At 38.0% G+C, this 26,808-nt stretch overlaps 2 protein-coding genes across 8 annotated transcripts in view; both read left to right on the forward strand.

The window, feature by feature from the left end:
• Positions 1-17,065, forward strand: part of LOC139957118 (alpha-N-acetylneuraminide alpha-2,8-sialyltransferase-like) — a 28,704-nt gene extending 11,639 nt beyond the window's left edge. For 2 of the 6 annotated variants that reach the window (XM_071955260.1, XM_071955258.1), the window contains exons 2-8: positions 2,854-3,332; positions 8,392-8,514; positions 9,523-9,673; positions 10,407-10,513; positions 11,341-11,430; positions 14,128-14,363; positions 16,189-17,065. In XM_071955260.1, coding sequence (XP_071811361.1) covers positions 3,130-3,332; positions 8,392-8,514; positions 9,523-9,673; positions 10,407-10,513; positions 11,341-11,430; positions 14,128-14,363; positions 16,189-16,424 — 1,146 coding nt within the window. In that variant the 5' untranslated portion in view covers positions 2,854-3,129 and the 3' untranslated portion in view covers positions 16,425-17,065. The other 4 variants (XM_071955257.1, XM_071955259.1, XM_071955261.1 and 1 more) reach the window with 4 other exon arrangements.
• Positions 17,066-17,262: 197 nt separating this feature from the next.
• On the forward strand, positions 17,263-26,264 carry LOC139957185 (uncharacterized). 2 transcript variants are annotated; one of them, XM_071955263.1, is made up of 5 exons: positions 17,263-20,490; positions 21,203-21,404; positions 22,107-22,268; positions 22,947-23,085; positions 25,015-26,264. In XM_071955263.1, the coding sequence occupies exons 2-5, from the start codon at positions 21,205-21,207 to the stop codon at positions 25,135-25,137; spliced, it is 624 nt and encodes a 207-aa protein (XP_071811364.1). In that variant the 5' UTR covers positions 17,263-20,490; positions 21,203-21,204; the 3' UTR covers positions 25,138-26,264. The 2 variants fall into 2 exon arrangements, with proteins under 2 accessions (XP_071811364.1, XP_071811363.1); XM_071955262.1 differs by having other exon boundaries at positions 17,264-20,494.
• Positions 26,265-26,808: the final 544 nt, after the last annotated feature.

Raw genomic sequence — 26,808 nt, forward strand, 5'->3', positions numbered from 1 at the left:
TTGTGACATATTACCGTAGTATTGTCATTCATGTTAAAGATACTTTTCTTTTTTGTCACATATTTCAGAGGCTGTTTTAACCTTGGTAAATAAATCGACAGTATATATTAAGCTCTAATCTTTGGTGTCACCCAGCTTATCGCTGTAACTGATTCTAATCGACAGTCTTACCCATCTTGTCCCCTTCCTTTTTATCGGTGCACGACCCTTCACTAGACATAGTAACTACTGTAGCTTGGATACAACCATAACTTTATAGTTACACTAGTATAGTACTACTACTACTATAGTTAACTTGTAGCTATGCTTAGATTATAGGCAAACCGTATGATATCGTCCGTTGTGTCACTGCCAGTTAAATACCAAATGACAGACGCAATGTAGAGGTAATATAATACTGATCGATGAAAACTTCGGTAACTTTCTACGAGTTGTATCTTAATTTGTTCAAAGCTGCATTTCAATTTCTTGAAAATGTGAGGTATGTTTCCGTAGAAAATACTAATTAGTATTTTTACGTGTGAGCATTACAGATCGAGCAGCAACAAACTTTTTGTATTAAATAAAAACATGTTAAGGTTCCTTTTCGCTTTCCATTCCGCATACACATACCCTTATATGTGTCTCACAATTCTGTGTATTTATTCATTTATTTATTATTAAGAATTTTTTACAATAAAAAAATGAAGGGCGCCATCAATAAGTAAAGCGACGACGTCAGCCGTGTTATATATACATCTTGGAAATAACAAAACAGACAGTCCATATCCAGACTAGGTCGGAGTAAACTCAAACATACAAATTTGTGACATTAGCCGATAAGTGCCATTTCGTCCGGATGCAACAAATTCCGCCGGCTGGTAGGTTAATTGTATTACATTAATGGAGTTCGATCATGAACAGCTAGTGATGTTTCCTTTTGTAAGCAATTGCCCAAGGTTACGCGTACTCTTCACTTTTATGGAACGCGAATAGGGAAAACGTAAGTAGTGGCAGCAACGCATCAGTAATAAACATCTGATAGGCTAGAAACGACCTGTTTTGAATTTATAACGACCTGTCTCGAATTAACGTGACGACCCGTTTTGAATTAAAAACGGCGTGATTTAACTTAACGGCATGTTTGGAAGAAGCAACGGATTATTGTTAGTAGTAACAACCTGATGTAATTAGTAACGGCATTACTTCAATTCGTAACGAATATAATATCAATTAGTAGCAACGCTGTCGTAAAATGGTTTATCAATGCGTGGAAAAAGCGATGTGTAAAAAGCAACATTAGGTAAAAATGATTTCTGTAATCGTTTCTAATAAGCTACTGCACGGAGGATGAACCAATACGTATATATCGACGGTGAGCTGACTGATGTCAGGAAACGGAGTAAGGCTATAGCCTTTACTATGTCATGGTGTGTATGATGTGATCCCTAACCCAAATGATAGCTACAGAATGAGCCTATACTATGTCATGGTGTGGATGCTGTGATCCCTAACCCAAATGATAGCTACAGAATGAGCCTATACTATGTCATGGTGTGGATGCTGTGATCCCTAACCCAAATGATAGCTACAGAATGAGCCTATACTATGTCATGGTGTGGATGCTGTGATCCCTAACCCAAATGATAGCTACAGAATGAGCCTATACTATGTCATGGTGTGGATGCTGTGATCCCTAACCCAAATGATAGCTACAGAATGAGCCTATACTATGTTATGGTGTGGATGCTGTGATCCCTAGCCCAAATGATAGCTACAGAATGAGCCTATACTATGTCATGGTGTGGATGCTGTGATCCCTAACCCAAATGATAGCTACAGAATGAGCCTATACTATGTCATGGTGTGGATGCTGTGATCCCTAACCCAAATGATAGCTACAGAATGATATGCATGAAACAATTGCAACTTGAAGTACGTACAGCCATACGGTTACAAAGTCATTCTGTGTTATTTAAACATTATTTGGGGAGAATGATTTATAAGACACACTTAAATTGTTTTGAAAATATGAAGCGCCGGACAAGAGGTGCGGTATGTTCTCTCAAATATGAAAAATGACAAAATGGTGGAGGTATAGATTTCATCTTTGCTTCTGAGAACGAAAGATCTATTCTTCTTGAATATCGAGTACAATTATCTGCCATTTTATTATCGCAAATAAAGTCAGAGTATATGATGCCATAAACATCAATATATTGACGCAGCGGTATAGCTTAATGTCATATTATAGTTAACTCAGCACTTAAGTGTTGACTTGAACAAGCTATATTATGATCATACATCATGTTACGGCTGACTGATCAGTAATTATAATCGACACTCAGCGTGTTATTAACAGAGTGTCATCAGAATGAAGTGGAAATGTTTTTGTAAGCATGTCTGTTAATACGTTTCAACTGCTTTATACATGTGCCAAAAACTAGTCAATTGTTTGAAGCATTGTCTGTTTTTGTAATGCGCTGATAGCGATTATCGCTGGAATTGGTGGCACAGTCTGCACCATCTTAACCAATCGAAATATTTACTAAGGTGTTCTTAAATTTGGTCACCTCTGCCACCCCGGAATGATCATGAGGATATTGTGGTCTTTCACTACATTTGCTACAATGATTGTCATCAGTGAAGCCTAATGAATGCCGTCAACAAGATAATGTATATTTGCTTTTATTAAACATATTCTTAATGTAGTGTGGAACTTTATTAACCTGTGTAGCTTGACAGAGCACTTACATGTGTATAATACAATGCGTTAAGCCCGTAAAAACGCTCCTGCATGCCGTCCGTATTCCCATAGCTTCACCTTATGTATTCAGCTTTATAACTGAAAACCGACTTCCTCTTTTTCAACAGATTCGATTCTACCAAATTCAAGAAGTTGCAAGAACATCCAGCCGTCACGTTTCCCTGTAGTAATTCTGGCAGTTTCCCACTTAGCGGTATATGCCGGTGAACTTGAAGCAAGCGAACACGGCGGAGATATATTTCTCAGTTTGACATTGATGTGTACTTTAATGGATATATGTGCATCAACGACACATCATACCATTTGGTTAATATTTTACATTGGATCTTGTAACCTTTCAGTTTGATTGTTATCAAGGTCAAATACTTGATAAGATAGATAAAATGAAGGCCTTTCAGACATCTAAGGTTTACCTGACTATTATTCTCTTGCTCAATTTTGTGTATCTTAGTTTCATTGGATTCCAGTTACAAAGTGGTAATTCATGTTTCGCTCCAGGGAGGACATCAACTATCAGCAGATCTTTGTCAAGACAGGCAGAAAGCATTACCACGTCAGATTTGTCGGAGAACAGGACAAGAAACAGGTAAAGAATTACCACTTATGGCCAATCACAATACTTTTGTCAATCAGATCGGACACCATGTTAAGTTACCTTTAAACATTGGAAATTATTTCTACTAGGCTTATAAGACATATGCCCCTGACTATGGCTTTAGCCTGGCGAAGATCGAATGCGTAGTGAAAGCGAAATCTCACAGAACATTCTATACATCATTCTTCCTCGGGAATTAAGAATGTCAGTATAATATATTCACGTTATAACTAATTAACTGCGTGGGTTTCTGTTTACAAGTTGAACCTTGAAAGTTATCTAGTACTATTGTTGTATGCAAACAGAATACTCCAGTTGTGCTCATTATCAGTGTATAGGCCTATAACCCACTAAGCAGTAACAACCATGTTTATAATGATCAAGGGTTAGCAGATTTGATTTCAAATCTCTCAGGATAATTGTTATAGGTCTATTACATTTAGTGCACTGTTAGATAGTACTTAGTACTCCAGAGTATAAAGAGTAAACAAGTGACCGTATAGTGCCTTAGCCTACTGTTATTTAACACTATACTTGGATCAATACCTAAGTATAGATAGAGAGTATAACCTTACGAAGAGTAAGTTCACAATTCATAGGCTATCAGTGGCGTATCCAGGATTTTCTAACCCGGGGGGGGGGGGCGCGAATTACTATCTAAGCGGAGCGCCACCATCGGTTGGCGCGCATCGTACAAGAAAATTTCTGGTTTTGATACCCCCCAGATCACCGGAAATGGCACTTCTCGGGCTTGAAAATGACCAACCAGATGTACACTTTTGCCTGAGAATCAAGTATTTCCCAATAGTTTTTTTTTTCCATTCATAACCTTTTTGAAGATTGTCACCAGTCACACATCATGTTCGACCTCATCGCATGTCCTGTGGATCATTGCTTTTGTAGGTGATTATACGTTGCGGCCCACAATACCAGTCAGCCCCACTTTTCAAGGTTTAAGCCCATTATTTGTTCAGAATTTGAAAATTCACATTTCTCGTGAATAAACTCACTTCAAAATATACCCATAATGTTGCACAAAATTCATCTATGCAGCCCCTAATTCGCCATTACTAATGTAAAAGACATTTTTGACATGATTGGACCTCCATGCTTTTTCTCCATCTATATAAGACATTTCGTTGTTTACACTAGCATCCCGCGGCATACTGCGCAACTTTCACCGACTGGACGGTACACGATGGCATGCGATATAATAACCGATGCTCGGTCAATGATATTGACATTACCAAGTTGAACGCGCGCAGAGCGCGCGAAAATGGTTGGTTATTTTTTTCGGGCAAGTCGTTACAGCCCCCAAATCAAATTTGGGTGCTAGACCCATGACTAAACACATAGACAGTTTGAGGCTGTTCATCCTGAAACGCCATTTTCATGCTCATTGATATGATGTGATATCTGCTGTTTGCTTTAAAAATTCGAACAGGCGCGTAGCGAGGAATTTGCCAAGGGAGGGGCTTGTAGGCAAACTATCTAAGCGTAGCGCCACCCTGAGTTGGCGCGAAGCGTACAAGAAAACTTTGCCCGAAAATGCCTCCCAGATCGCTGGAAGTTGTACTTCCCAGGCCTTGTAAGTTGCATCTAAGCATTTTCTATTTAGAAATTACTAGCGATATCATAAACAAAATATGCTCAAGGGGGGGGGGGGGCGGTCGCCCTCTTCCCGAAATGCGTCATGTTCACCGACGACACGGTCGAGTTCGAGACCAGCCACAGTTGGTTTCATAGCACAATTCTACAATTGTTTAAGGCGTCCATACACACACGCGTTATGATAGACCATATATAGTATGATATATAGATACATTAGTGAGAGAGGGAAAATGGAAACGTCAAAAATGGAGTTGTCGGTGTAAAGGGTAGGGTGAGGCACACGCCCCTTCCGAAATCCTTGATCCGTCGCTGGCTACCATGTGTATATGAAAGGGATCAGCGCTGTAATGATGTCACTGTTCCTCTTTCTCTTCCCGGTGTCTTGACGTTTTCCTTTTACTCCCTCCTTTTTCTCTCTTTCTTCTTTTTCTTTTCCTTTCCTTCCTTTCCTCCTCCTCTTTTCCCCCCTCTTTTTTCCCTTTTTTCCCTCTTTTTTTCCCTCCTCTTTTTCCTACCCGGGGGGCGCGCGCCCCCAACGTCCCCCCTGGATACGCGCCTGGCTATAGATATAAGCATAATCTCCCACTATGAAACAAGCAATTCATATGCAGTTGCTTTACAATTCTGGTACACTATATGCACTAATTATTTAACACTACTTGGATCAATGCCTAAGTATGGATAGAGAGTATAACCTTACGAAGAGTTTTCACAATTCATAGGCTATAGACTATGAAACAAGCAATTCATATACAGTTGCTTTACAATTCTGGTACACCATATATACTTACTTATGGTACATAAAACCATGCATACTGACTGTGTGTGTGTCTGTGACAATCAGATCTAGCGGCTATATTCATTACGTTCGTAAACGTCCATTCAAAGGAATATAACGAGCGTCATAATAAAGACAACCAGAAGAGACTTTATATGGTTAAAGTGATTCAGTTTGGTTAGGGACCATCACAAGAATATACTGCCGTAAATAACCATGACGTAATGGCATATAGTTATATATATATATATATATATATATATATATATATACATACATATATATATACATACATATATATATATACATACATATATATATATATATATATTTATACATATTCCATGATAGTGATGTCATGATACTGCATTGCTTCCTGGACTTGCACATTGTCACGACAAACCACATAAGTGCAAATGTCCATAATATCCTCATGGTTTCAAACAAAGTCATGAAAGGAATGAGAGGACATTTATTCTGACATTAAACCGTAATATCTTGAATTATCATCTAAACATAATTATCTTAAAAAGGAAAATCCCAGTCAAATAAAAGGGCTGGTTTCCTGGGTTAGACTGTTGTACTATAGTAAACATTAGTTTGAAGTTTTGAAGAGATTTAACCTTTAACATTATCACTATCGATTTGGCGACTCTGTATCCTCGTGGAGAGACATTCGGTAGCTTCCGTCGTTTTGCATTGAAGGTGGTGTCAATCAATGTGAATGACTGAACCATGATGATTGGACTGACTCTTAATGACTCTTAATAATCATGTTGTGTAAAGTTTGGCATATGTAGTTATGTGAGAGTACAACTAATATCAACTAATAGACAAGTAGACAATGATTCCTTTTGTATTAATGTTGTATTACTCTAGAATGAATCTCATCGCTCCCATAAGGAGGATGAGATAGTGTTGTTCCTTTGCCAGTTGAGCCATATACAGTTATGTCAGTTGCCATAACATGGCAGATTGTAAGCATTAAATGACCATCGCTTGGAAGTTGGAAGACAAACACTGAATCAAAAGAAGGTCCATATGTCTTAAACATGTCAAAACATGAATGAGTTCATTGACGTCGCTGAAACATGGTGCTTAAGCTGAACTGATTTATTTTTGTTGTTGATTGACCTGTGACACTTAGTTAAAAGTCTAGTTACAGGGTTTCCTTCCAAACGCCCTAACTTTGCATCTAATGCTTGGATTACATATGTTGACCTTATCATATATACATACGCTACATTCCATTGGGTTCGGTTTACTTGATCCAAGATTCCGTGAGCCGTTCTATTGAAATCGGAATTCGTTTCGTGGAATGGCTACACTAGAATCAACTTCACGACACGAGTTTATGAGTCTTGATGTTAACAATAACTCTTAATGCAATGTCTACAAGAATGTACAAAGAGATACTTTAGTTTGAAACTTCTTTGACTAACTTCAATTTCCCCCACATACGAGACATTAGAATTTCAGTGATTGACAATGAGTGGTAATCTTCTAGTGGTTAAGTTGGTATAAAATGGACAAGAACATGGGCGTCAGCAGGTTTCAGAAAGTGAGGGGGACACTATACTATCTAAGCGGAGCGCCACCATTGGTTGGCGCGTAGCGTACCAGAAAATTTTGGGTACATAAGACCCCTAGATCGCAGGAGACGGCCTTCCTGAGTCGTTTTTAGTTACATCAGAACCAGATCTGTGAGGAGAAATTTTGTCTCACAAAACTAAATTCCGACAGAAAGTACTGGTAGAAAGATGCCGTTCTGACACCAAGGGAGACGAATTACACAGCGTCCATCTCAAACGAAATATTTTCGGTAGTTTGGTATCATATAATACCCTGCATACAGGCAGAATACTGTCTGTAGGGCCTAAAATATATGATATTACCTTCCTGGTGGGGTCTTCGACTTGTTTTCAAGTTGAAATGCGTCGTTTTCTCTGATTCACAGTGTAGGGCAAGGGGAATTCCATTTCTGGCGAGAAGGGGTGCTTCCACAAAACACTCTAAAACATCGTTCAAACATCGCACAAACTTTTATCAGAGGTCTCGGACGAAGCGGGGAGGGTGAATATCAGAGGAAGGGGGATAAAGGGCCAAGCACTGTTCTAATTTCCAGTGCAATTTATTGATAATGATTCTTAAGTTAGATTCTACTTGAATCAGCTCAGCAATTGTGATAGAAAATCGCGCATATGCATGTGATTTTTTTAATAACTGCTCTGAAAAGTGGGGGGGACAAATGATATGATATCCCCTCCACTTTTGAAAGTGGGGGGACATGTCCCCCCGTCCCCCACCTGTTGACGCCCATGGACAAGAACAAAAAAAGGGGAAAATTTCACAATTATTTTCACTGTTAAAAGTATGATTCTGGAGTCAGGACTCCCAGCCTAGTTTAGTTCAGTGTAGTGTTCACAAAAGGATATAGTCATGTTAACATCAAAACGGTATTGCCATATTGTATTTCTAGTAATAAATTTGTTCATTTGAAATCAATGTTTGCTGGCGATGGGATATGCAACTCCGTGAATTGCCCTCATATTGTTTATTGTTCAAGTTAATAATGTACCGCAGTTTGTCTAGGATAGTAATGTTGTTAGAGCATTGTTTGACTGCTGTGCTAAGTTTAATTAATGTATTCTATGGTTTCAGTTTAACCGACAGTGAGCAGAAAATTTGGGTGTTCACGGATGATAATCTGGAGAAGATTTATTTCTACAACAGACTCCTGAAAAAAGAACATAGTTTTAATAAAGCTAACCTTAAAACATTTAGGTGAGTAAATCTCCGTACTGTCACCTTAATAGTCTTAGCTATGGCACTAAATCAATAGATGTGTTTCACTACAAGAGGAAATCAAAAAACAAAATTGATTACAGGGATATAGTACAATCAAACTCAGTTGAAACGTACTGCAGTGTGTTTATGAATTATATATGTAAGTTATATACTAACATATATAGTTAGTATAGTTTAGTATATCCAACACTAACACGACAAAGTACCACGTGATCGGTTTATGCAGAAGGAGTTTGGCAGACTTTTAGGACACCTGCTTGCTACAGCCTAGATATTTAATGTTCTGTTTATCGTAATCTATATATTTATTAAAACAGAGGGCAGTATTGCATTCAATTGTCCTGCAAATCGACATTAACCTGCTTCTATAACGCACGTACGTGGCAGCTGCCGTATTTATTGCTTATTTGTTCTCCAAAGTAACATATTTAGTCCTTTTCAGCTGTGTAAATTTCATAGGGAGGGGACACCACTCCTCTGTGAGAAATAGTTGTTTGGGGAGAGCCGCATATTTCTGGGAAATGGCGCTATCGATTCCGTCATTATAACTACATTGGTGCAGTTCAGGTATTCATTTTTGACCCGTGTTATTAAGTGCAAGCCGTTTGGAAGAAACTTCTGAAAAATTTAGAAGGGAGAGTGAAAATGCCACCATGCCCTTCCCGTAATTACTACTAGTCCATGACCAAAGTAACGCGTGATCGGTTATTGCAGAAGGAGTGATTGGTAAATTTTTAGGACACCGGCTTGCTGCCAGGGCATTGAATTTCTGTTTATCATATTTATTTATTTAGACAGTAGGCAATATTGTAATCGCATTAACACGTACGTTACAGCTGCCAAGTTATTAATTTGTTTGCGAACCTTTGTAAAACTTTCAGCCTTTCAGCTGTGTAAATTGATATTACCTTGAATAACAATTTTGTACGACTCGTAACTTACATTTCCCGTTTCTTTCTGACATCATCTGTTACATAATACCAGAGACAAGCTGTTTGGTGTATTGGGAGACGATTTCAATAACTATTTGGTGGTACATCGAGGAAATACCGCAAATAACTCACAACTTCAGTACAACGGAAGCAAGAAACTCCGCTTTAACGTAACTGATAAAGTCTATCGACGATTACCCCATGTGAGCTTTGTGCGGTTTTAACAGTCGCTTCTCTTATTATTAATATGCATATATAAAGTTAAAAAGCTGAGCAATATATCAAAGAAGAAGTTATTTGATAAATACCAAAAAAGTTTGTTCAGCTAATCTTGCACTGCCAGTGTCAAACTGTGACGTCATATTCATATCGGTGTAGTAAGGTTAAAGGGATCAAATATGAGGAAGGGAGGGCTGAGGCAGGGCGACCACGAGATGTGCGATCAGTGTGTGTGGGGGGGGGGGAGGGGTTAAATTAGGGAGCTCGGTAAAATAAGAGGTGAAGTTTTTATAAATTTAATATTTTCATCATAATTTTCATAACATATTTGAAGAGTTAAAATAGGGGACCTATGATATAATTGTCCACAGGTTTGGACCTGACTTGAGGATTGTTATGGTATGCCCCACCGTCCATCGTGACCCATATTCAGTTTTGAGAATTGGTCAGAACACTGTTATTCTGGTCCTCTTCATATCTTGAGTTGGAGACTCCATTAGCTTATAAGATCATGGAGCATGGAGTACAACTGTAAGAAAGCTTCACATATCTACATTGTTTGTACTTAGATAACTAGTGAATTAAGATTACGTTTTACGTTTTACTGTTCGACCATATAAGTTGGGAGCAAATTAAGTACAAACTGCAGTTTTAAATAATCGCTTGTTTGTCCTTCTGTAGTCTTTATTTTGTTTATTGTTGTCTCTTGTAATATAGAATTTTACCGTCAAAGAGTACAGACGTTGTAGCGTTGTAGGCAACAGCGGAGCGATACTTCAAAGCAGATGTGGACAAGATATTGATAAGGCTGACTTTGTCTACAGGTAAGGGGATCATCCATTCTAATCCTCGGTATACAGGTACGGGGATCATCCATTCTAATCCTCGGTATACAGGTACGGGGATCATCCATTCTAATCCTCGCAAAGAATTGTACCGTTCTGGTATGGACGTTATAATCTGTAAAGTTTACTGTATAGTATACCAAACACATGTTATCAGTGAAATAGATATATGTTAGCGGAGTTGTTGACTAAAATAAAACTAAGTTACTTATACTAAACCAATCATACCTTTAATCAAGCTTCCCAAACTGTCGAATGAGTCGCGAAGCTTTTACGGTAGATCGAGAGCCGGGTAGTGACAAACAAATTTGAAAAATAAAATTAAAAATGAAATTAAAACTACAATTGGTAAACAATATCATATCAACATCTCCTTGTCAAACGGTTAATTAATTCCATAATTCTGATAGATGTGTGTGAACTGTTGTTTACCGATCACTTAATATCAAACATATTAGTTACACGTTATTTATCAGTTCTCAGGGAGGAGAAATTTGATGGATGTTGGACCTCGGCTAGGAACAGTTTTTGAAGTAACGATCTGCTATCCGTGATGTTAGTATGGGGTCATTCAGCCTCATAATGAAAATATGAACTCTCTTGTTGTAAAAGTATAAGGGGTCAGTCCAATGACTATCACAAAAAATATTGGGCGGGGGAGGGGGTAGGGGTGGGAAATTATCTGCTAATCGGGGTGAATCCTCTTGTAAGACCGTGAGTTTTCGGTTCTTGGTCCTGACACTGCAGGCTAAAGATATTAAATGGAATCAATATTAAGACGATTGTGATGTTGTTAATCTTTGAAGATGCAATGCTGCCCCTATTCGACCATTTGTGAAGGACGCAGGAGAAAAGACAAACATAACCTCTTTTAATCCGAGTATTTTGGGCAAAAGGTGAGTTTAGTTATATTATAACGTTACCATACCAACCTGCGACCGTATGAAAAGCCATTTTAACATTTAATCGGGAATTTCAGATATCTTAAATTGTTTCTTAATGTAGATATCTGAAATTGCATTCGAGATATCTGAATTTGAATTCGAGATATCCGAAATTGAATTCGAGATATCTGAAATTGAATTCGAGATATCTAAAATAGATTTCGAGATATCTGAAATTGAATTCAAGATATCTGCAATTCTAATTCGAGATATCTGAAATTGAATTCGAGATATCTGCAATTGAATGCCAGATATCTGAAATGCATATGCAGAAATTCCCGATTAAATGTTAAAATGGCGTACGTATGGAAAGCCATTTTAAACATTTAATCGGGAATTTTCAGATATCTGCAATTGAATTCGAGATATCTGCAATTGAATTCGAGATATCTGCAATTGAATTCGAGATATCTGCAATTCTATTTCAGATATCTGAAATTGAATTCGAGATATCTGAAATTCTATTTCAGATATCTGAAATAGAATTGCAGATATCTCGAATTCAATTTCAGATATCTCGAATTCAATTTCAGATATCTTGAACTCAATTCAGATATCTCGAATTCAATTTCAGATATCTCGAATTTAATTTCAGATATCTTGAACTCAATTCAGATATCTCGAATTCAATTTCAGATATCTCGAATTTAATTTCAGATATCTTGAACTCAATTCAGATATCTCGAATTCAATTTCAGATATCTCGAATTCAATTTCAGATATCTCGAATTCAATTTCAGATATCTCGAATTCAATTTCAGATATCTGAAATTCTCTGGTATTTTGAGATATCTGAAATTGATTTTAAGATATCTGCAATTATTTGTAGATATCTTAAATAAATTGGAGATATCTGTAATTTAATTTGAGATATCTGAAATTATTTCGAGATATCTGAAATTCCTTATTAAATGTTAAAACGGCTTTCCATACTACCGAATGCAAAGACGTAGGATGCAGGGGTTTCAATTCTTTGTCATTTTATGAGCCGATGGGGAAAGGAATAGGGAAGGTTGTAGTTACCTCTAAATTCAGTCGACATGTTTCGAGAGTCTACCATATATAACTTCATATTGCTGAATTACAACCTAGTTGAATTTACCGCAGAGTGGGCAGGGTGATGGATAGGGCCAATGAGAGGGCCAGGGTGAGGGATAGGGCCAGTGAGAGGGCAGGGGTGAGGGATATGGCCAGTGAGAGGGCAGGGGTGAAGGATATGGCCAGTGAGAGGGCAGGGGTGAGGGATATGGCCAGTGAGAGGGCAGGGGGTTAGGGATAGGGCCAGTTAAATGGCAGGGGTGATGGATGGGGCCACCGTTGTCAGATACTTTGCGTGTTTCAAAGCAAACATGGTTGTCACTATATACGTAGGTGCATCAAAATCATTATTTCGGTTACCTCTTCTTTATTTTCTAAATCCCATCCTCTCCTCATTGAAGAATTGATTCCACTTGTCATAATTCCTGTATCGATTCGATTCCATGTTTCATTGGTCTCTTGTAATCACAATTGATTACTGCTATAGGATTTATACGAACAAAGTATCGTCACCATCTCCCACTTATGACACAGCAGTTGTAAATGATGGTACTTATATTCTATATTTCATTTTGATTAAATTGTGGTAATTGTCATAAGTGAAGTAAACAATCGGACACTTGTTAGTATAAATTAGTTTGTTTTACGTCAATGTATTATATAAATCCAGGTTGGTACCACTGATAATGTGTACGTAGTAACTAACATTGATGCATGGATATAACAGAACAGTACAATCAACTATATACGTGCAAAACGTTTAAACCATGTTAATAATTGAAAGGTGAACTTGTTGTACGGGACATGATCCCGTTTACACACTATACAACAATTAGCATTGAGTACCACACGAGTCCAACAATACAAGTATAACGCTATATCTATAGGCGGCTGTTATATACGTTCTCCACAGTTCTGTTATATTAAAGGCCAAATGAAGTCGAGGAAAGGTAGGATAAAAATGATGAACAGCTTATTGTGTTGTGCAGAAATAAAATATTGTAATCTATTCACCTTATTTGGATGAGTGGATTGCGCAATACATGTATATGATGCCATAATGGACTACAACAATAAATGTCCCTCTTCTTATGATTTCCAAATTATGATATAAAAAATATTCAGCTGTGAGGCGGTAAGGTATGATTGAAAAACTTCACCAAGTGATTTCAATTAATCAGCCCTAAATGCAGAAACAAAAACAATGAAAAACAAATAGAGATTAATTGTTGTCCATTTATGACGTCACAAATTATTTTGAACAGTTCCAGCAATGGAATAACGTAGCAAGAGGAAAGTGTTACTAATGTGTCTATGTTTACTCTCGCTGTAAAATACACTTTGTAAATCGCAGCCTTGAAGATATTCGATTGGAAGGGGGCGGGGTTCGGGGGGGGGGAAGGGGGGTAGTCCAAAGCTTACAAGAGGTATCAAACCTTCAGAAGTGGGCAGATTACCAAATGAATTATTAATAAAGTGGTCTAATTTAAGCTTAGCAAACAAAGCTCCCAACCATTACCAGCAGTATATATGTGTCGTCGCTGAGACTTGTATTTACATGTTGCTATTGCACTTTATAAGTTATATCTAATATCTTTTTGTTTACTTCAGATACCATCGTCTAACCCATAATGACAGCTTGACGTTATTCCTACGAGATATGAAAGAATATTACGGTATAGTATGGGCATCATGTTTTTCCTTCCAAGCCTACACCACTGAGTGCATACAAGTGCTTTGTAACTATACTAACACTGAAAACCAGTTTGTTCTGGCACATCCCGACCACTTCCTAAGAGTAGAAAGATTTTGGCGTTCTCAAGGTTTCAAGAAAAGGCTTACATCAGGTCAGTGTTTTACGTGATGTTTTGTTATAATAACATAATATTTTAAAGAACGCTTCAGTGTTATTGTATGTGAGTTACTCCAAATGAGGCGGTCCTGGGTGGGGGTGGTGGGCTTTAACAAAACAAGGTATTGTTTTTTTGACGTCAGGACGGACTTATACGTTATGAAATAATGTTTTAGCTCAATTCCTTTTGACATGGTACATCGTGTACAATTTGGAAACTGGAAAATGCTCTTAATGAGAACTATATTGATAAAGAAATATCGAGTGAATTTATAGATGTCTGGATTAGTCCATTTTGACTGTATGACCTCGACGACCCCACGTTGGCCTACCCATACTGGATAAATATTGAATTTCTGTCTATTATGAATGGAATATAAGGGCAAACAATGTTTAAATATATAAATAAATGATGCAACAGGATTTCATCATGAAAGTAAAACTGACTTTTGGCATCTAACAGTTTCAACAGGTGTTTGATAAATGAGGAAATAATCCCGCACTATATAACACACACGCACAGAGAGAGATAGGAAGTGTGAACAGATTCATGCTGAACCAGGAAACTGCCTCCATGACCTGAGCGATATCAATCTCATGCTTCCATTAATACCATAACTGAATAAAACAGGAAGCTACTAACGTGTTTGAGTGAGAGCGTGAAGCCTATATCAGAATTGGTTGTAGTTACTACCAGCAAGAGTTTCTCCATATTTTGAAGCTATACTATTTGTATAAAGAAACATATTGTTGTAAACTTAGAACTAATTTTTACGCAAAAGTAAGAACGAACGTTTGCGATATCTTCCTGTCATCATAATTGGATTTACACGATATTATTATAGAAGTGTTTGTTTGAGTCCATTCAGAAGCTATCTGTTCTGAATTAGGAAACTATTCAATCTACATTAGAGTGACTCTTATGAAACAGTTACAGCTGTATTAATCATAACGATGGTGACATAAGTGAACGATGCCAGTATAAATAAAGGAAACAAAACTAAAATAGGCTAAGTTTCTTGCTTAGATCGAGGTACATTTCATCTTCATTGGCTTATTATTGAGGGCCAGTAGTTACTTTTAAATCTTCTAGTATTACAATTAGCCTTCATGTTGTCAGAAACTTAGCCACGGGGCGGGGTTGGCATCGTTGAAGGGGGGGGGGGGGGGGGTGGGGTGAGGGCAAAGTGGCGTCGCCAAGGTGCCCCTCAAATGCGAGTTTTGGTGTTAAACAAATACTCAAACAGAAACGTTTTATAAAAAGGACGAAACGTATTATATTCATCAGTTAAACTTCTGCTCACCGACCAACACCCTTAAGTAATCAAAATGCACCCCTCACTTCAGACCCCTCCCCAGGACGGCATTCAGAAATAAACATTGTGCCCCCCCCTAAATAGGTGCTGTGTCCCCAGATTGAAATATCTGGCGACGCCACTGGTGGGGGGGGGGGCACGCTTCCCCATGCTTTCTTCCAAATGGCCCACATTTAATAACACACGTTAAAAATAAATGTTTGTACTACACATCTGTAGTGTAAATGGTAGCTTCATTTTACATTTTATGCCCCCTTACACCTTCCCCTTCCCCCACAAAAATATTCGACCTCCGTCTTATACTGCTTGCTGAGATTTTACATCGAAAAATAATTGAAATATTTTCCAAGATATTTTGTACTTGACATGGACAATATGACGGGGCTCCTATTGTTTTCCACTTTTTATCAAAATTTGCGATCCGATCTAAACCAACGGTGTGAACTTCGATGAATTTAAAGTCATTTCTTTCACACTGGTTTTAAAATTACGTCTTCTTTTCAGGCTTTTATCTTGCTACAGCTGCTTTGAGTCACTGCAGTGAAGTTCATCTTTACGGATTTTGGCCTTTTACTCACAAATCGGGAAGTACATTTGAGCAGCTCTCTTATCATTACTACGATAACTTGAGTTACAACACAGCGAGTAGCAAAGGTCCACATGGAATGATGACAGAGTTCGCTATCCTTGTTCAGTTCCATCTCAGAGGAATACTGAAGTTACATGCAGGGGAGTGTTGACAGTACTCAATGGATTTTACCTAGTAATACAGAATATAAGAGAGGATCGCATGGAGAGATTACAGAGTTCACCATATCCATGTTCAGTTCAAAGGCTCGCAGGAAATGACAAATCTTAGATGGTTTAAACCCGTCAATCTTTAAGCCCTGCCAACTGTTCGCGATTACTTGTTTGGTTTGAATTATCCGTCATATTTCTCTGTTGTTGGTATTATTAATTAATATCATGCAAACAATGGATCTATTTCAGGACGAAAGCATGAAGACACCAAGTCTGAACCGTCGCGTCATCAGCAGCTGTGTAACTGAACTAGATTATATTAGCTTTATTTATTTATGGCCTACCCTATGGGGACCTACTGCTATATTTTGACACCATCGATTTTGAAGATATTGCTTTATTTACCTATTAAGTTAGAGTACCCGAAGTTTCGTTCCAAATAGAATTTCCTTCGGCGGCTAACTAATTTATTATATTTAAAAAAATATTTTTCGTTTGTTTCAGAGGCTAACTTTGGTTTTTATATACAATTCACTTATACACAGACTTTCGCAGTAGATAAGTAGCTTGTATTTCTGTGCTTTCGTTGAACAATGGAAAAATACATTAGGTTGGTCAAATTGATCGCAAGGATAAAGTATTAGTATCATCATATACCGACTGAAGTCATTTGAGTAAGTATATATAGTTATACAGGGCTTGTATATCGGAACTGCGGTACAATAGAGACGAATCCAGCTATTTCGAGACTGATGAGACCAGTGGCGTAGCTAGACTTTTCCATCTGGGGGGGGGGCAAAGGGAGGGGGGACGAAGGGTCTGATTGGTGGGGCAGACTAAGCTAGGACAAAATACATACCAAACAGTTTGCATGACAAACTGTGGCAAATCGGGTATTGTGTCAGCAATGTAGGGTACAGATGGTCACTCTAATTAGCTGACGTTTTATGTTATTTCCACATAGGTATTATTAACGATAAAACAGATCACTGAAAAAGTCATCGATAATTCTCTTTAAAAATCTGAATAGACTATGCTCTTTCTGTCAGTATTCAAAGATGATCAGCATGATATCTGACTTGCCTGGGAGCGTAACCCCACCCCCCCCCCCGATCAACAAAAGATGTTATCATTCCCCCTTCGGGCCCTTCTTTTGCACTTTCTAGGGCTCACTCAAACAGTCTAGCGAAGGTTAATTCGCCTACTCTGATGACTGTCTGCGAACTTATCGACGAATTCGTCCAAATTGATCCCCCCTGACAGTTCCCTCTCGATATGTAAAACTCCGAGCTCACTACGGAAACACAAACGTATATAGACTACTAGGCTGTTCTGTGTTGAATGTACCTAACCCAAGAAACGCAGCGCGATTGGTCGCGTAGGCGTAGCAAAACTTGTAAGTTTCAGTCAAAATGCAAATTGTTTCTAAATACTGTGATATTCATTCTGCCATACACGTCACTCACGTGTGAATCATGTTTCGGAACACAATCCAGGGATCAGGGATAACCATGTGGCATGTGAACATTAACTGAACGTAGCCTGGCTTGTGAGTGCCGCGGAGACCGTTTAATTAAATTGCCAACCCGTTTCCACATTTGACAATACAGAGCCAGTGGCGTTTTTTGCGCTGCTGCTTGGGTAAAATTCTTTTTCAAGGCAATGTTCCCATGGAAGTGATTTTTATTTTGGCCACCCAATTTGGCAGATAGAGAATTAGGTAAATGGTAAAGAATAAAAATTGCATCAAAACCATGGTAATATGCACATTATGCCCAGCAACATATTTAGTGCGTATTCAAGGTTTTTTTCTAAGTCAATAATTCCACTTGGGGTCGGGAATGGGGGCGAGCATTTCAACTGGGGGGGCTCCCGCCCCTGCCCCCCCCCGCTGGCTACGCCACTGGATGAGACAAGTCTTAGACCATTGCAAAGCTTACCGAGTACGAGACAACTCAGAGCTCAAGACAACCCCGGGGCCCGGGTTCAAGCGCGAGTCCACAGAAATGGATTAGAGCAAGAGTCCTGCCTGGAGAACTGTAGCAGCCCGACCAGTATATTGATATGTGTGATATCCTTCGGTGTTAGGTTAGGGCATGTGTATAGAATGAACAAAGAGAGGCAGAGAGCAAACGATAGACGTGTGTTATCGTGCTCTATACGTACTATATTCTAATCTTCAAATCTGTCCGTTATCGTCCAATACGGTATAAAAGTTAATAATAAGGTGGCGGTATACTACTTCATCTTTACTATATTACAATATGGTGGTGTAAACATTAAACAAACACAAAAAAAAAAATCCTGAGATATGGGCCAAAATGTTCAGTTCAGATTACAGGAAGCCTGCCTACAAAGAGAATTGGGCTTCACGAAAGGTGATATTTCACGCATTGGAAACAGATATAACCAAATAGCGATTTGATATACGGTTCATGTATCTCGAATATATTGTAATATATTGTCGCCGGCCAGGACCTGGTTTATGTGCAAGCAGGGAAGAACGATCATGTGTATCGTTATAATGCTAAAATGATAAAGTTAATTATAAACTGTTTAACTTTTCTTGAGAAAGGAATATAATGATGTTGATTATCTTCCCATACACAAAATTTGTCGAAATTCAAACAAGTTGGAGGGCCTGAAGTTTCGATCCAACAGGATCTTCGAAGGCAAATTGGAACGAAAACAGCAAGGGCTCATTAGACCTAGACAGATGGAGAGACAATAAAATTGGACCAATGAAGAATAAATAAAATACAAAAGACTGAACAAAAATGAGATAAAACAGTTTAGGAGATAAAAGAGCCGTTTATTTACATATTATGCTCAGAGTGTATCATATAGGTGATTTATGATTAGTTATAATTAATCTATGGTACACTCAAAGCCGTATTTATATATACTTTTCTGAGTACTTCTCTGAGTTTACCATATATATTTATTATTTTTTATAAATAATCTATGGTACACTCAGATTCGTATATTTGTATTTACTGTTCAGAGTGCATCATAGGATATATATATAAATTATTAGTTGATTGATATATGAAGTGCACATGATTGATTGATAAACCGGAAACTGCTTTAAAGGGCGCAAGAGTGATAGATAGGGCCAATGCAGTGTACCTAATATGAGTCATTTGAGACTTAAGAATGTATACAATTTTCATTCTTTATTCTCATATTAATATCACTTATACATAGACTTTATAGCCATTGACAAGAACTCTAAAGGATTTTCTGTTGACCAAAGTTGATGTTAAGCAAACGTAAAAAAGATTTCTGAAACATTTAGGCGTAAACCACATCCTCGTTGCATTTTGTATCGCTATGATATGCATTCTTCAAATGTTGTGATACTTTGTAAATGCATCTGACGAAGGCAGTTTGCCAGGATGATGTCATCAGGGCACTTCAGCTAGCGCAGTGAAAATTTGTCCATCACGTTTCCACAGAGGGTAAGAATATATCTAAAAAGAAAAGGCTACATTTTGATGAAATTCAAAGGAGAGAGAACTTTGACAATTTAGCAAACTTTCCAAATGTATCAGGGGTCAAGGAGGCAACTCTGTGTAAATATTATTTTCCTTTGCAATTGAAATATTCAAAGAAATGTTATGACATTTTCAGATCAATAGCCCTGGAATTTGAAAACTGTTATGACACCCCCCCCCCCCCAAGTAGAAATCATACCTTTGCGATCAAAAACAAAAACTGTGAGTGTGATTTTGGCCTAAACCTGCGGAATATTTTCAGTAAATTTAGTTTTTGACAGGCAACGAGCCTCAGTCATCGAAATTTGGCGTTCCATATATCTCGAATGATTGTCGTCTGCTATCACCATCCATTCCATCCATAGCACAGAAATTTATGGTTATACATCTTTATGTTCCGTATTTCAGCCAAACCATCATTTTCAAGGTCGAAAAGCCGAATGGAGCAGCGAAATATTACTTTATCCTAGCCTACATCATGCATTTGTGATTTATTTTGACACGGAGTAGTCATAAACTTCCACGGCAGGAGGATCGATAGTTACGATATGAACAAGTTTGCGCACACGTAGGTTAGGCTTACGCATTTACTTGGGCTTAAGTTACATGACTACCGTAAGTAAGGCCTAGTTTCACGATGTCGGTAGAACTTCGGCCTACGGTAAAACTACACATTACAAAGTTTAAAATAACACTCAAAAGTTATTAGGGTTAACCGGTACAGACCGTCTAGACAGTCAACTTTGGTAGTACACTGCGTTAGGTTTGAAGTTTAAAACATGAAATTAATGGCTGACCTTTAGTGCGAAGAAGGAATGAAGGGGTTGATGTGTGTGTTTAAATAGCTTCATTGTATTTCCCCTCAGTCTCATAAAATCCATCGGCCTAATCTTCCACTCTAACAGTTAAATTACCTGAACCTTTCCAGACTTAACAGACTAAAACTCTATGGTATTGTACTATTGATGTTATTATGAGTGATAACTTCAAGTGTGTAGTGATCTGCTATACTCTCTTACTAGCTACATTATCAGCTCTAGTGATTAGCTACATGGTCCAACTTTGTAATAATCTGTGAAAGTTCCTTATAGAGAGTAACCATCTGAAGTTAAATTGTAAGCACTTTTAGGCTCTAATTACTATATGTTAACATATATCAGATTATTTTCTCTGTGTGTGTGTAAATATGTGGCGGAAGGGTGGGTTGGAGGGGGCTTTGGTTCACTCTGAAAAAAGCAGTATTTATTACAATTGCTTTTTTCCAATCTTTGTTCCCTTAGTGATGGATATTTGTCAGAGAATTACATCTCTGCTCCCTGGTGGTAATCCAGATTGGATGCAACAAATTGAGACCTGCTACAATGAAAGTACCAGGTATTACCACACACTGGATCATGTATGTTGTATGTTCAAACAAATGGACAGAGTATTAGATAAACTTGAAGATACTGAAGCAGTTTCCTGGGCAATTGTGTTCCATGAGTAAGTATGCAAACTATTCGGAAGACTTCAAGTGTTTTATGGATTCTTGAAGTAGCTCGGCACTTTATTTAAACCTGTTATAGAAACCCTGGTGTTAGAAGTATTTAAGTACATTCAGAAACTTCAGAAAGGGAACTGATGATGAATTGCTTATGTTAATGTACATTAAAGAACATATGGCATGTAAATAATTGTGGATACAAATGGAAACTTATTGGAATGTTTATAATGACAAATGTTGTGAAATGTTTTGTAAATTTATTTTGGAGACATAAAGGAAAACAATGTTAGGATGTTTATGAACAATCTTGACTTTTAAGAGTTTGAGGAATGTTTACCAAAGTAATAAGGGACATGGAGGTGGGTATGGGATGGTGGTTAGTAGGCAAGATATATGCTTCCTAAAAGCTAAGGAGGAACATTTAAGAAATGTTGCAGTTTATCGTAAAAGGCACCAGGTGTGTGAGGACGTATCTATCATATCCCTGTAATTCTCTTTTAAGTTTTTTAATCTTTGAAGATCATTATGTCTGGTATTAACTAGATGATCTGGAACACTTCATAAACATGATACATGATCAATCTGTGTAAGGTTTAATTTAGTTCCTGCTAGCCTGGCAAAGGAACTATACTTCAGGTTATTCCCTGTAAAGTATATCTGTATTATAATCCTTCCATATTTGTCACTCTCCATACATGCAGCATTATTTATGACCCTGAAAAGTCCAATAATGAGCTGAAGAGTGCAGAGTTATTCCAAACATTTGCTGTGGAGTGTCTCAACCACTGGAGCAAAGACAGGGTTCAGAAAGTAGTCGATTGGATCCTAGCAACACAGTCTCATTCTGTGCCTGATGAACACTGGTGAGAATATAAACAGGCAGTTGCAAAGCATGATGCCTCCTCTGAATGAACAATGAACAATTGAACATTTACTGAGGTAGAATGCCAAGTCAAATTAAAGCAAGTAATTTCAGTGTAAACCTCTGAGGTAACATTTTACATAAAACAATAAGAATGACCTCCCCAGATATGTCTTTCATAGAATCAGTTTTATTCTTTTTCTATGAATGCTGCTTGTTGCAGAGAAATGACCAGGATGTTATTCATCACTGAAATGGCATTCTAATCTGTAAAATGATGACTGTATGCCAATCATTGCACTAATACACTTTATCAAGAAACACACTGGAATTCTATTGAACATTTTGCTTGTTCCTTTGTCAGTTTGTCATGACTGTTAGCCAGTATACACCATAATATCTCTTATACACCATACTATCTATTATGCACCATAATACAGTATCTCTTATACACCATAATATATCTTATACACCATAACTATATCTGATACGCTATTCCTTATACACCATAACTATAACTTATACACCATAAATATATCTTATACACCATAATATCTCATATACACCATGCATAACTCTCTGATACACCGTAAGTATCTCTGCTATTATAAGCTATCTCTGATACACTGCTAGTATCTCTGTTTCAAGCAATCTCTGGTAAACATCCCATTTTTTGCAGTTCTGATCTATTGTTCTTCCTGGACTTGGACTTGCAAGTTCTTGGTTGGCCAGAGGCAGACTATGATATGTATTCAAACCAAATAAGAAAAGAGTATTCATTTGTGCCAGAAGATGTATTTAACCAGAAACGACCACAGGTATGATTATCACCGAACCCACTCAATGTTTCTTTAAATAACAAAACATTTTTTGCTGAGAATCATAAATGTTTTGTTGTTGTTTGATATAACTTGTTTCTAATATAATGTTAGCAAATTTTGTTTGATAGCAATATATATTCAAGAATCCACAGTTGACACTTTACAAAATTTGTTCATTTTGAAACCATAAGTTCACGTCAAAGTTATATAATAAGCCATTGTCAGTCACATAGTAACAAGAAAGTGACAGTGATGATTCGAAAGCATTAACTGCAAACTCAATAACAACACCATGAATGTAGACTGTAAAAAGTTAAATAGTTATGACCTAGGAAGGCTAGGATAACAGACAGCAGTACAATAGAGATGCTACTTGCACTCTGTAGCTTACAAGTCTGTTATAAGAATTGACAACTCACAAACTAATCACAGTAGTAGCAACAACAAGTCTTAGGAGTGATACGGCCAGAGTGGACATGTTGCTAGTCTTAGTAGCGATGCCAGAGTGGACATGTTGCTAGTCTTAGTAGCGATGCCAGAGTGGACATGTTGCTTGTCTTAGGAGCGATGCCAGAGTGGACATGTTGCTAGTCTAAGGAGTGATGCCAGAGTGGACATGTTGCTAGTCTTAGGAGTGATGCCAGAGTGGACATGTTGCTAGTCTTAGGAGCAATGCCAGAGTGGACATGTTGCTAGTCTTAGGAGCGATGCCAGAGTGGACATGTTGCTAGTCTAAGGAGTGATGCCAGAGTGGACATGTTGCTAGTCAAAGGAGTGATGCCAGAGTGGACATGTTGTTAGTCTTAGGAGTTATACCAGAGTGTTGCTAGTCAAAGGAGTGATGCCAGAGTGGATATGTTGCTAGTCTTAGGAGCAATGCCAGAGTGTTGCTAGTCTTAGGAGTGATGCCAGAGTGGACATGTTGCTAGTCTAAGGAGTGATGCCAGAGTGGACATATTGCTAGTCTTAGGAGTGATTCCAGAGTGGACATGTTGTTAGTCTAAGGAGCGATGCCAGAATGGACATGTTAGTCTTAGGAGCGATGCCAGAGTGGACATGTTGCTAGTCTTAGTAGCGATGCCAGAGTGGACATGTTGCTAGTCTAAGGAGTGATGCCAGAGTGGACATGTTGCTTGTCTTTGGAGTGATGCCAGAGTGGACATGTTGCTAGTCTTAGTAGCAAATGCCAGAGTGGACATGTTGCTAGTCTTAGGAGCGATGCCAGAGTGGACATGTTGCTAGTCTAAGGAGTGATGCCAGAGTGGACATGTTGCTAGTCTTAGGAGTGATGCCAGAATGGACATGTTGCTAGTCAAAGGAGTGATGCCAGAGTGGACATGTTGTTAGTCTTAGGAGTTATGCCAGAGTGTTGCTAGTCTTAGGAGTGATGCCAGAGTGGACATGTTGCTAGTCTTAGGAGCGATGCCAGAGTGGACATGTTGTTAGTCTTAGGAGCGATGCCAGAATGGACATGTTGCTAGTCTTAGGAGCGATGCCAGAGTGGACATGTTGCTAGTCTTAGGAGCGATGCCAGAGTGGACATGTTGCTAGTCTTAGGAGCGATGCCAGGAATGACATGTTGCTAGTCTTAGGAGCGATGCCAGAGTGGACATGTTGTTAGTCTTAGGAGCGATGCCAGAGTGGACATGTTGTTAGTCTTAGGAGCGATGCCAGAGTGGACATGTTGTTAGTCATAGGAGCGATGCCAGAGTGGACATGTTGTTAGTCTTAGGAGCAATGCCAGAGTGGACATGTTGTTAGTCTTAGGAGCGATGCTAGAGTGGACATGTTGCTAATTACTTGCTCTTTCATTGACTTTGGTTAACTAAATTAGAATGTCGTTCATACTTCAAACACTTCTTACCTTTAAGCTATTTCTGCTTATTCTTATATGTTACAAATCTTTCTCCTGAATTTTTGTTACAGATTTTGAGAAGTTTTTTAGACCGGCCTAGACTGTACCAGACAGACAAATTCTTTGAAGAATATGAAGAACAGGCCAGAGAGAATTTAAATAGAGAGATATTAAGATTGGAATCTATTGGATGAATCTTTTGATGTGCAACGAGTTTAACAAAGACATGTACATGTGATCAATACGTATTTGCACCCCTGTCTTTTATACTGCATGTAAAAATACCCACGGATAAGCTGTTGTTCACGAGAAATAAACTGTAAGTCTAATACATTCTGACTGTAAATATAGAACTTTGTGTTTTAGTTTAGTTTAGTAGAAACAAAAAGGATCAGGGGGAACCCTCAAGTCCCCATCAAGGACCATATAGGAGAGAAAAAAAACCTGAAGACACAAACACTCAGACCCGATTACAATGCTTAAATTCCTTGTCAAAGGATTCTTAAACTCATTCACACTACTTGAAACTTTCTCAGGCAAACTGTTCCACTCATTCACAACCCTATTAGAAAAAAAGTTTTGCCGAATAATAATCCTACTTTGTAACTTCTGGAGTTTAAGACAATGACCTCTGGTACAACTACTGTACTACAGTATGAGCAAACATCTTGAAAACCTGAATCAAGTCACCATGTAACCTCCTTAGCTCCAGTGTGGTGAGATTCAGCAGCTGTATAACCGCCTATAATAAAGAACACCCTCTAAGGAACTCATCATCCTAGTAGCCCTCCTCTGGACCTTCTCCAGTTCTTCCTTATCCTTAGCCCTTAGCAAAATATGGGTTCCACTGAAGCGTGCACAGCATACTCCAGATGAGGCCTAACAAACTGCTTATAAAGCCTAACAACTATGTCCTCTTTCAGCAAACTGGATCTACTCTTGATCATACCTAAAACCCTATTACCTCTTTTAGCAACTTCAAAACACTGTTTAGAAGGTTACAGAGATGATTTATTGTAGATACCTAGTTTCTTTCAACAAAGACCTCCTGTAACTTCTAACCAGTTGTCGGATCTGTGTCCGTGGATCGACCATATGATGAAATGTAAGGAAGAGCAAGTTGCTAACTCAAGTTGTCATAACACTTTACTATTCGTTTTTATGCATTATCAATTGATGGCGCTATATCAGTACACTACATCCCTTTCCTTTTCAGAATACAGAATTTATGATGTAATTGTAATATCAGAATTGTTTTTCCGCAAACACAGCACACTTGATTATAATGAATTTATGTGACTGTTATGCTTAATGAACATTTCTATAAATATATCTTTTCTTGCAAACTGAACAGAATTTTGTTGTAATTTTTGTGTCATAAACAAGTTAGTAACATATATACAAACACTTCAAATGTTCCTGTCTGGCTTGCAACAATTTAAGTTACATAATCCTCTAAATATTTAGGTGGTTTCTTAACTCTAACTATTCTAAATATTTAGGTGGTTTCTTAACTCTAACTATTCTTGGACTAGAACATTCTTGTTCCTGACATTCATTACCAGTTGACTCACTTTGACAATTATCAGTATTACTATCTTGATATGGTGTATTTTCTTCTATGTATTTCTTTGTGACTGGCATTTCGTCTATATTCCACCCTTGTGGAGAACGTACTGTCATTTGAGAGTGAAAATTGTCTACAACCTGAAATGGTTCTGGGTGGTTTGAAGGTGATAATTTGTTTTGTTTGTCCTGCTTAACAAGAAGTTCGTCACCTGGAACAATTTGGTTCTCTTTAGCATTTCTCTTTAGATCACAATAATCTTTAGACTTTTGTTTCATTTCCCTATCTCTATCAGCAA

Source organism: Apostichopus japonicus, chromosome 2 (genome assembly GCF_037975245.1).
Source record: "Apostichopus japonicus isolate 1M-3 chromosome 2, ASM3797524v1, whole genome shotgun sequence".
Classification (NCBI taxonomy): Eukaryota; Metazoa; Echinodermata; class Holothuroidea; order Aspidochirotida; family Stichopodidae; genus Apostichopus; species Apostichopus japonicus.

Bases quoted from the DNA above. Each gene is read 5' to 3' on its own strand.
- LOC139957185 (XM_071955263.1), top strand. From the start codon at position 21,205: ATGGATATTTGTCAGAGAATTACATCTCTGCTCCCTGGTGGTAATCCA. The intron at 21,405-22,106 runs GTAAGTATGCAA...CCATACATGCAG, and splicing joins TGGGCAATTGTGTTCCATGA to CATTATTTATGACCCTGAAA. The intron at 22,269-22,946 runs GTGAGAATATAA...CATTTTTTGCAG, and splicing joins TCTGTGCCTGATGAACACTG to TTCTGATCTATTGTTCTTCC.